Source organism: Alligator mississippiensis, chromosome 1 (assembly GCF_030867095.1).
Source record: "Alligator mississippiensis isolate rAllMis1 chromosome 1, rAllMis1, whole genome shotgun sequence".
Taxonomy (NCBI): Eukaryota; Metazoa; Chordata; order Crocodylia; family Alligatoridae; genus Alligator; species Alligator mississippiensis.
Genome location: NC_081824.1, coordinates 181176732 through 181187478, shown reverse-complemented (window position 1 = coordinate 181187478; position 10747 = coordinate 181176732). Strand labels below are relative to the sequence as shown.

At 48.6% G+C, this 10747-nt stretch overlaps 1 protein-coding gene across 2 annotated transcripts in view; it reads left to right on the top strand.

Moving 5' to 3' along the window:
* Positions 1-2089: 2089 nt before the first annotated feature.
* The window catches only part of CNIH3 (cornichon family AMPA receptor auxiliary protein 3), a 142689-nt gene continuing 134031 nt past the window's right edge, over positions 2090-10747 (top strand). Inside the window, exon 1 of one of the 2 annotated variants that reach the window (XM_014598022.3) lies at positions 2090-2248. In XM_014598022.3, the coding sequence (XP_014453508.1) occupies positions 2168-2248 (81 nt within the window). In that variant the 5' untranslated portion in view covers positions 2090-2167. The remainder of the gene's footprint in view (positions 2249-10747) is intronic. The other variant, XM_019483127.2, reaches the window with a different exon arrangement.

Here is a 10747-nt window from a genome sequence, read left to right as displayed (position 1 = left end):
AGTATGTTAATTCTCTCTCACATGGATAAAGGCACTCTCTCTGTCATTCATAAGCAGACCTCAAACTGCATCACTATAAGTGATCTTCTTAATGTTAACTCTGTCCTTCCTGACTCCCCTACTTCTCTTCTCTGTTTGCTTCCCTCGCTCTCCATAATGGGCTGCATCCCAGAGTCTATTGTACTTCCCATTATTTGCTCATTTTGGCTCAGCTCCTGGGTTTGATTTCAAAATGCTCCATAATGTCCAGTAGAAAGAAACAGAAGATGTGGGGTGGTGCTGGGGATTATCTCTTCAGATTCTCTTAGAACATGATTTGGACCTTAAATCTGCAGCAGAGTTAGCAGGTGCCTAGGCTTCAGTAGGTGAATGTTTGCAGGCTCTTGACCAGCACAAAGCTGCTTTTTATTTTTAGTGGCATCATTGTATACGCCTTACACAGAAAGTGCATCATGATTGGGCAGAGGTGACAGAAAACAGGGACTGGTTGAGGAAATGCACTGGTGCCCTTCCCTCCTTTGAAATTCCTGCTGTTTTCCTCCTCATCCTTATCTTCCCTGTGTCACCTCTGCATCTGAGGGTGGCTGTGTGGGGCAGGCACATCCTCCTCTGGGGGAAGTCATTTGAAGGCCCCTGCTACACATTGCATTTATTACAAAACTGACCAGTGAATCAAGCAATCAGTGCAGACCTGCCACACGGGCAAAATATTTATCACACTGTAACAAGGGACTCTCCAGCTATAAGAAGAGCCAACCCACTACCAAGGCCCCTGCAACATATTACATTTATTACGGAATTCACTGGCAATTCACACAACAAATTTAGACCCGCCTCATGCTCAAAGAATGATGGCCACACGTGCAAACCAAGAATGACACAACTCACTGGCGAATCCCACAATAAATGGAGACCAGCCGCATGGGCAAAGTAATGATCACACCATAGCAAGGGACCCTCCAGCTATAAGAGCCAACTACCTACCAAGGCCTCTGCCACACATTACATTTATTACGGAGCTTGCTGGTGAATCAGGCAATGAATTTCAAGCTGCTACACCTGCAAAGAAAAAAATCCCACAACTGACCGATGAACTGCACAATAAACGGAGACTAGCCATCTGTGCAGAGCAATGATCACCCCATAACAAGGGACTGGCCAGGTATAAGGAGAGCCCACGAGCTACCAAGGTAGTGCTTGGACATGCCAAGACCTTTCTTGCCTCGGATGGCTGGGCAGGCTACTAGATGACCCCTGGAGGTAGTGCTGTTTCCCTAGGGCAGCGTTTCTCAACCTGTGCACTGCAACCCAAAAGTGGACCGCAAGAATATAAGAAAGGCTGGATAAGTGGAATGGGGCCCGTTCATGGGCCAGATCTCATACAGGCTCAGGCCGCAAGCGCCAGGTCAGGCCCCATGGTGCCTAGTGTGCAGGGCCACCTTGTCTACCCGCAGGGCTCCCCATGGGGCCAGAAATTTGATTTGGCAGCTGAGGAGCAGCAATTACTCTGACCCCAGCGGTTTTTCCTGCCCAAGCACAGGGTGGGGGCTGAACCCGATGATCTTGTAAGGTCCCTTCCAGCCCCTAACATTTATGAATCTATGACAGGGCTGCACAAACTTAAAAAAAAAAAAAATGCATCAACAGTCTTGAAAAATGGATTCCTTTACAAAAGAGAAACCCCTGGCTTTCCCCTTGCAGGATGGCATGGCTCCAGCCCGCACGGGACTGCTTGGGGCGGGCTGCGGCCTGGGGGTTTGGGCAGCGGGGCCGGAGTGAGGGGCCCTGGGCCGGGCCGGACCATCGGGCTCCACAGGCGGGTCCCGCTACAAAGGAGGCTGAGGGGTGGCGCGGTGCGCGCGGGGCTGTGCCGGCTCCCTCGGAAGTGCCGGGCGGGCAGACCCCTCGGACTCCGGCCAACTCCGGCGCGGCGCGGCGCGGGGAGGGGAGGGGGCGGCGGGGGGCGGGGGACAGGAGGAGGCGGGGAGGGGATCCCGGCCCGCTCGCGCCTCCGCTCCTCCTCCCGCGGGCGCCCGCGCTCCAGTCCGCGCTGCCGCGGCGTCTCGGCGGGGCGCTCCGAGCCGTGAGGGGCCGGGCAGCGGCGGCGCGGGGGCCCCGGGCTCTCGGCTCCCGCCGGGGGCCGCCTCCGCCCGGGGCGCCTCGCAGCATGGCCTTCACTTTCGCCGCCTTCTGCTACATGCTGTCGCTGGTGCTGTGCGCTGCCCTCATCTTCTTCGCCATCTGGCACGTGAGTATCCCGCACGCCCTTCCCTGCCCCGCAGCCCCTCACAGCCGGCACCGGGCGCTGAATGACACCGGGACTTTTGGGCGGGGGGGTCTGCAAAAAAAAAAAAAAAAAAAAAAAAAAAAAAAAAAAAAAATTAACCGATTCATTCATTAACAAGTGGACCTAAGTGAAGGAGCGATCCGATCGGAGATCCCCCCCTAAGTTATGACTTTCAAATCTTACAGGGGGGCTCTTGTCTCTTATGGGGGGGCTCAGCCCTTCCCCCAGCTCCTGCTTAATTTGCACCCTGCTTTACATCCCTCCCCCACCCCCAGCAAGACCTCCCCAGCCCTAAACCTCCCTCAGATCTTCCCCGCCCAGCACTTTACACCCCTTTCTCCTCCACCCCAAGCAAGACCCTCTAGGACCCAAACTCCCTCAGATCTTCCCCACCCGGCGCTTTACCCCCTCTCTCCTCCACCCCAAGCAAGACCACTTAGCTCCAAAACTCCCTCAGCTCTTGCCTTCTCAGCACCTTAGACCCCCTCTCTCCTCCACCCCAAGCAAAACTCCCCAGCCCCCAAACTCCCTCAGCTCTTCCCCTCCCTGCGCTTCTGCTCCCTTCTCTCTCCCCCACCAAATCCCTCTGCCCTGGCAGGTCGCCTGAGGGCGAGAGACAGCAGAGAACGCAGCTCCAGGGCCACATCCCCCCGCTCCGTGACTCAAGTCACTATAACAACCCCACGCAGGGAAATGGCAGCGTCCGCACTGGCTGTACTGAGCAGCGATTCTAGACGAGGGAGAAAGGCAGCGGGGAAGCAGTGGGGAACAGCTACGGGATGCTGTGGTGGGGCTGGGGAGGGGGTGTCTTCTGGTCTTCCCTACACTGGCTCAGGGCAGCATCAGTTTGCCATCAGACCCTGTGGGGTTGCAGGGGGAGGGAGTGCACGTTTGCTCTTGACATCAGGAAAGTTTCTGTTCTCCGCTGTATTGGTGAAAAGCGGGGGGGGGGGGGCTCGTCCAGACTCCTGAGCAGTCAGTGTCCCAAAGAGAAGCGGGATGCTTCGGCTGCAGGTGCTGAAGGCTAGCAAGGGGGCTTGGGGAAGACAGCAGGGAGCTGAGCTGATCCCTTTGTTTCAGCAGAACTCAAAGTGGAGGGGCTGGAGGCTTGCTTCCGAGTGCTTAACAGATCCCCGTGGTACTTGCTGCTGGAGTTGGGGGGTGCACCTTTACACCTTATTCAAGTATGTACTCAGCTGGAAGGAACAATTCAGGCCAAATTTTATCCATTTATTAAGCAAGCTTTTGCTAAACTGAAGACCCATAGAAATCCATCCCCATTGCCTTAAATCAGTGGTGTTCAACCTGCAATCCACGGGTTAAATGCAGCCTGCAGAGCCTTGGAATCTAGCCCACGGGGGTCCTGAAGGATAGGGGAAATGTGGTGGTGGGGGAACAATAGCAGTTTATTCTGCCACCCTTCCCCACTGCCAAAATCCCAAGCCCTACATGGAGGGTCAGATCCGGGCCATGACCTTCCCCCTGCATGGCTGCTTTGGGGTCAGATGATGGCTCTTCCTCTCCTGCAAGGCCAGGCTGGGGCTGGACCAAGCCCGTTTCCCCCATATAACTGGATTGGGGCTGGGCTGCCCCATGCCTGACTCCATGCAGCTGGATGGGTCTCTGCTGCACTTGTTCTGGAGCCACATTGGGTCCACCAGCAGGATTCAGCTCATGCAGGGATCTGGCACTGCCCATCCAGCCTGCTGGTCAAAAAGGCTGAGCACCACTGCCTAAAACTGATGGTAGAAAGAGTCTTGGAAAGAAAGTCTCCTGTGAAGTACTTACAGCCTGAAAACTGGGCCCAGTCCTGCCAAGTGCTGAGCACCCTCCAAATCCCACTGACTTTTGCGAATGCTGATGGGACCAAGCCCCTCTCTGTAGCAGCTCTTTATCATACAAATGCGTGAAAATTTGGAAGTAAATCTAGTTATTTTAATTGTTTGGGAACAGGCAAAGAGGGGAACAGGGGACAGCAAAAATGCTGAGTGGCAATCTCAATTGTTTCCTTTATTTCATTCTAATAATCTGAAGTGCCACTAGTTATACAGATGAGGAGTCTTTTGTTTTAAAATACCATGTTTTTAAACTGTTGTTGTACCTTTCAGTTATATTCTACTTACCTTCATTCTCCTGTGGTTTCAATTGTATAAGGTATTACTCATTTCCTACCCTAAACCATGTAGGTTATTAAGGAGTTCCCATCACAACCTACGCCATGCGCCCATACTAACCTGTGTAGGTTGCTGTAGGTTGTTAAAAAGAGTGGGGTACATTTCAGAGGTGCAGGAAATGTATCCCTGAGTATAATTTGTAAAGCCATTTAAAGCTATAAAATGTGTTAGAATCCTTTGCACTATACTTTCACTATGTAAATAATAACTTCCCTATTAATATAAAAACTACCTTGGCAGGCCCCAGCTAGGATAAATCAGGATACCCTGGAAAAGAAAGCAAGTGCCATTTATAGTTTATGGAACAGGATCTAGGAACTTGACTGGTTAAAGGCAAAAGAGATGTAGGATTTATTGTGAATGAAACATGGGAAGGCTAGAGCTGCTAATTTAGCTCTGCTTAATCATATCAGAAATATGAAGTGAAAAGATTAACTCTTCCATGTAGCAAGAGGATGCTGTGAAATGTAATCATTCCCAGGCAGTGGAGGACAACCTTTTTGGCAGGTGTGCCACAAATTGAGCCCTGCTCCCTTCTGGAGTGCCACTCTGATCCCCTTCCCTAGCCTGATCTGCTAGTCTGCTTTCTACTCCCACCCCTGTCTGCCACTGTGCTCCCGTCCCCTCCCCGGTCTGCCGTATGCCACACAAAAAGACTGTCCATGAGACTTGAGGCAGTTAGAACATTTCCCCTAATACCTAACTCGGAGCCAACTTCTAGCTTCTAAGAGGCAGGGGGCCACATGTCCCTTGAGCCATGCTACTGGCCCCTGCAACATGGTACCATATAACCCTCTCCCCACTGTTGTACTGCAACCCTCTCATTGCTGCCCCCTGGTGACTCCTCTTTGCATGAGCACATGAGTATCCCATGTTGCACTGCTTGCCCCCCCCACTGCTGCTTCCTGCACCTCCCTGCTGCACCATGCCCCCCACTGCTGTTCCCTGTCCCTCCCTACTGCACTTCATGCCCCCCCACTGCTGCTCCCACCACCTGCCACTGCACTGTACTACCACTCACTGTACCATGTGCCTCAGTGTCCCATGCTGCACCATGTGCCCAGGTGGCCGCCTCTGCACAGCATACTCTGTTCCAACCTGCATCCCTGCACTGCACCACATGCCCCCTGCTGCTCCTTCCTCCCACTGCATCATACTCTAAGATGCTCAGACTCACTTTTACCTCACTGGCCATGCACTCACCCACTGCACCACATCATTCAGATGTCTCCTGTTGCAGGGGCAGGGGCAGGATGGAGAACTGGAGAGAGGGGGAGCCTGAACGTCCCAGCTGCTGCTGCAGTCAGAGCAATGGGGGAACAGTGACTGGGTGGGAGCCCAGGGACTGCAATTTAACCCCTGGTGGGAGTTGTACAGCCTTGATCTAACTTAAATCTCCTTTGCTCTAATTTAAGCTAATTACTTCTTCATTCCTCTAAGTAGACATGGGGCACGGCATGAAAACATCTGGACATTCTTGTGAGTGCTGTGGTGGGCAGTCGTGAGTGCCCTATGATATAACTATGCCTGCGGTGAACAGTTGTGGATCATTATCCTTGGTATAACAATTTACAGCATATAATAAGACTTATTATGCCTCACTGCAGTCTACTCTTTACTAAAGTTACCATCTCTCTTAAGACACATAGGACCTGCTATAACCTGGCTATTACAGAAATTATTCTGTAAACCAGTGAAATTACTCCAATTCGTGTAACATGGTAGAAGTTAGCCTGTTATTAAAAATGAAAATAATAATAAATAATATTATTTATTATTGACAAATGCTTGTGTGAAATAGTTTAATTAGGCATGATCCTGCCTTGAGCAGGGGCTTGTACCAGATAACCTCCTGAGGACCCTTCCAGTCCCTACTATTCTATGACTCTATCTGTAATACCAACATTCTTATAAGATTTCAGTGGAAGATCAGGTTATGTGATGAAGCATAATTAATTTTTTCTTTAAAAAAAAATTTCAAAACAGGAATATCTCTTTTCCATGACCTAACTTTGATTCTCATATATTTCTAAATGACAGCTGGTATTTTCCAAATAGACTCACAAGTTGACATTGGAAGGTGTTTTAGTAACTGAATTTCTCTCTTAAAGTGCCTTAATTTTAAGTCTCTTCACATGGTTTGGCAATGAATAACATAAAGATTGACCTGAATTCCCATAACTTTTGAAAGGTTATTGGGAATTTCAAAAGCTGAACCTGAATGCAAACTATTTTAAATGGTCATAACAAAATTTCTTAAAACCATGTGAAATTCAGACCTAGATCTGACTTCTGTATCTTGGGTCTTTGAATCAAATTAATAATAGTTTTAAATAAAATGAAAGTTCCCGTTTTCAATCAAAACTGTGCTAAAACTCAAACTGATTGTATCATTATTACTGTTGTTGTTGTCATCATCATCTTCATCGCTATAATGTCTAGGAATTGTGAAAGAAAGACTAAAAAATAAAGAACAAAAACAAAGATTGAAAAAGTGCATTGTTTAAAGATTTTTTTCTTCAGTGCTTTTCATCAGAGAAGCTAAAAGTTCTTTGCAACTTATTACTTGCTACTTCATAATGAGATAGAAATTTTAAAGTTGCATTGTATGTGAGATAAATAATTTAAAGTGCATGTAAATCAAAATTGAAATGAACATAGAATGCAGAAACTCTTCCAACTGTGTGGAAGAGTCTGTACAGTTTGTCTTATCTAAATTCTGAGGAACTGTCTCCATAGCAATATCAATGTCTACTGGCTTTTGAAGGATCTGTAAAAATTAGATAATATGTTGATTTAAAATAACTCTGTTCACAATTTACACTATAGCCACAAGTAGTTTCACTATTGGCATTTCATTGATAGAGGATCAGGGATGGAAGAGTACTAAAAATGCTCAGTATTTATGCAGCTCATGATTCCATGTCTCAAATCCAGATCTTCATGTCATGGAACAGGGCAAAGCATGAGGTTATCAAACATCTCAGAATTAGTTTTATTAGAAACAGCATAAATAATATTAACAGTGTTTAGTAATATGGACATTCTCTACTTTTTTGTAGAAAAGTGTTAGAGAATTTGACTGGTGACTTTTCTATAGGTTTTTTTAAAATATCCCTTCAAATTTGATATAAAATCTTATTCCTGCTATAGAATTTTATAGGCTGCTTCAAAAATTTATAGAAAGGCTAACACTTTCTGTCAAATTCTTATGGCGTTTAGAGTACATTTCACACAATATCATTAGATGTAACCCTTTTAAAGTTTGATGTTCCTCTAGAGTGTTGGCCTACTTGGTTCATTTAAGACTCAGAGAGATTTTTGCTATACTTGCTTACTTTTGAAGTCATATCTGTTGTAGATCAGTAGGATCCTCAGGTATTCTTGTACATAGGTATTTCCCCAGGTTCTCCCCTCAGTAGTGAGCTAGTACAACTCAGTTGATTGTACTAGCATTGTTGCAGGCTACAGCCTTGAACCTGTGGTCATTCTGGCCTACCACCTTACAGCCAGTCACTTAGACTAGTCAAGGCTGTACTGAAATCTCCATAATTACCTAGCCCTCTAGACACTCACTGGCATTGGAGTGGCCGGTTGGTGTCAGCTGACCCTCCACTTCCCTCATATAAACTTCTGACTTAAAATGGGAAGCACCTGGACAAGAGATTCAAACCTGGTTCTAGGCCAGGGGCAGGCAATTATTTTGGATGGAGGGCTGCTTAATGAGTTTTGGCCAGCTGTTGATGGCCACAAGGGTAGCCCCGCACCTTGACCAGTGTCCTGTCCCCTGGTTGCCATCTTGGGACTGGAAGGCCCACCCCCTAATCCCTGACCTTTGCCACTGGAAGTCCCTCACCTTGCCCCCAGAAGTACTCCTTTTGGGAAGGGGGTTTAACAAATGATATACTACAAATAAAACATTGACAATAGCACAATTTTATTTAATTTTATTTAAAAAATACTTTGTCTTGATTTGTGTGTGTTTGTGTGGGGTATATAGATGTGATTACATAATAGCTCAAAATTAAGTCTTACTCTTGTATATTGTAGGGGAGTGTGAAGGGGTGGGAGGTATGGAGGGGTGGGTATGGGGTTTGTGGGGGATGTGGGGTATGTGTGTGACTGTATGTGTATGTGTGGTGTGTGGTGTGTGGGTATGTGTGGATGTGGGGGTTTTGTGGGGGGGTGTGTTTGTGGGGATGTGTGGATGGGTATGGGTTTTGTGGGGTGTATGGAGGGGGAGGGTGGCTGGGGGAGTGTGTGGAGTGGGTGGGTATGGGTTGTGGGTGCATGGGTGGTGGGGTGTGTCCATGTAGCAGTGAGCGGGGCTCCCCCCAGAGGCACACGGGTGTGTTTGTAGGGGGTGTGTGGAGCGAGGGTATGGGGTTTGTGGGTTGTGTGATTGTATGTGGGGGAGGGTGTGGTTGTGGGGTTTTCAGGGGAGGGTTTGTGGGTATGGTGGTGTGTGCATGTTACCCCCTGCATGTGCCCCCCTGAGCTGGTCAGCACTTGCCGTCACCCTGCAGCAGCTCAGAGTCCATGTACCCTGCGGTACCTCCCTGGCACTGCCAGCAGCGCACAGCCCTTGCCCCACCCTGCTCTAGACTCACCCCCACCAGAGCGGATCAGCTGGGAACCATGCACAGCCCTGTCCTGCACCTGCTCTGTGCCTGTTCCACACCGCCTGCCTATGGCGTGTCCTCCCACCCCCTGGGCACACAGCAGGGCTGGAGCGGCTCCATGGCAGGACTGCCTATCTAGACAGTCCAGGTGGTGGCAGCTCCTTCTGGGTGCCACTGCTGCCAGCTCCAGCCCTGTAGTACCAGTGGGGATCTGCGCTGCCCAACTCCAACCCTGTGTACCCCATGCCTGCTCTGGGCTTGCCCACCCAGGCTCAGCAGTGGTGGCATGGGGCAAAAGCTATTGCTCAGCCTGGAGGAAGCGGCTCTTCCCCCTCCCTCTGCCAGCCATTCCCTTCTGAAGTTGCATACACCCCATGCTGAGTTGCCCTGCATCTGCTTTGCACTGCCACCTCTGCCCCATGGAGCAGCCCAGAGGTGGTGGTGTTGATTGTGGAGATGCAGGGTATCCCTGTGTAGGCTCTGGGTGACTGCAGCAGGGAACAGCTGGCAACAGGAGGGGAAGGGGGAGGGGCTGCTTTCCCTCCACGCTGAGCAGCAACTTTTGTCCCACGCAGCTGCTGCTGAGCCTGGGTGGGCAAGCCCGGAGCAGGAGCAGGGCACTTAGGGTTGGGGTTGTGCAGCGTGATTCCCTGCCAGTACTGTGGGGTTGGGGCCATGGCATCATGGCTGGACTGTGCCTGGACCAGGGGGCCAAGGGACCCACTGTGGGCTGGACAAAGACCCAGACCATATTTTGGCCACCCCTCTTCTAGGCTGCTTTGCTGGTTTTTCTGGCTTGTGTTCTTTCTGGCTCTGCTCTCTGCTTTATTTCCTGGCTTGCTCTCTGATTCCACTGTACCTGGTTTCTTGGCTTTCTGACTCTGCTTGTTCCTAAACCCCAAGTGGTCCCAGACCTGCTTGCCCATGACTTGGTGAGACAGGCTGCTTTATGAAAATGGGAGCAGAATTTGGTCCATTAAGAAAGTTCTGTAAAATTAACTGATTATGCTGCTAACTCAAGAACCAAATACGATTGTATTCTTCATGAAAGTCCAAAGCAGACTTTTGATCTTAGTTCTCACCACTAGGCCTTTAAAGCAACTTTCAAATGACTCATAGCGGGTTTACTTTTTGTCTTTGCTCCTACTCTGAACTACAGTTCCATTTGTTAGTTAACATTTAACTGACCTATATCGGATCTTTTTGAGTTCCCAACAAGACTTGAGGTACCCTGTTTATCCCTGTTGTAACTATTGATTTTAGATGGAAGGCAGAGTAGAGATGCATCGTACAGACTAACTGAATCAGAGATGCATAAATTTTGCAAGCCAGAGTTCACTTTATTAGAAGCTATAAAATGACATGCACAAAACAGGCTATCGAATAGAATTTAGTTAGGTTATATCTGGGTTGAATATGACCCAAGACATTTAAATTATTGCTTATTTCTCATCACTTGAAAAATTACTCATCATTTTAAAAAATGTCCTAAAAATTTGTCACTTGTTTCAGATTACCTGTATGCATAAGTAAGCCCCCCCTTTTCAAACAGTTAACAAAGTGTCCACACTTTTGCTTCAAGGATCAAGAAAGACCAGGTTAATGATTAATAGCTTTTCAAACTATTTCTTTTTTATAGTGTAACATATCAATGAATAAAGTAG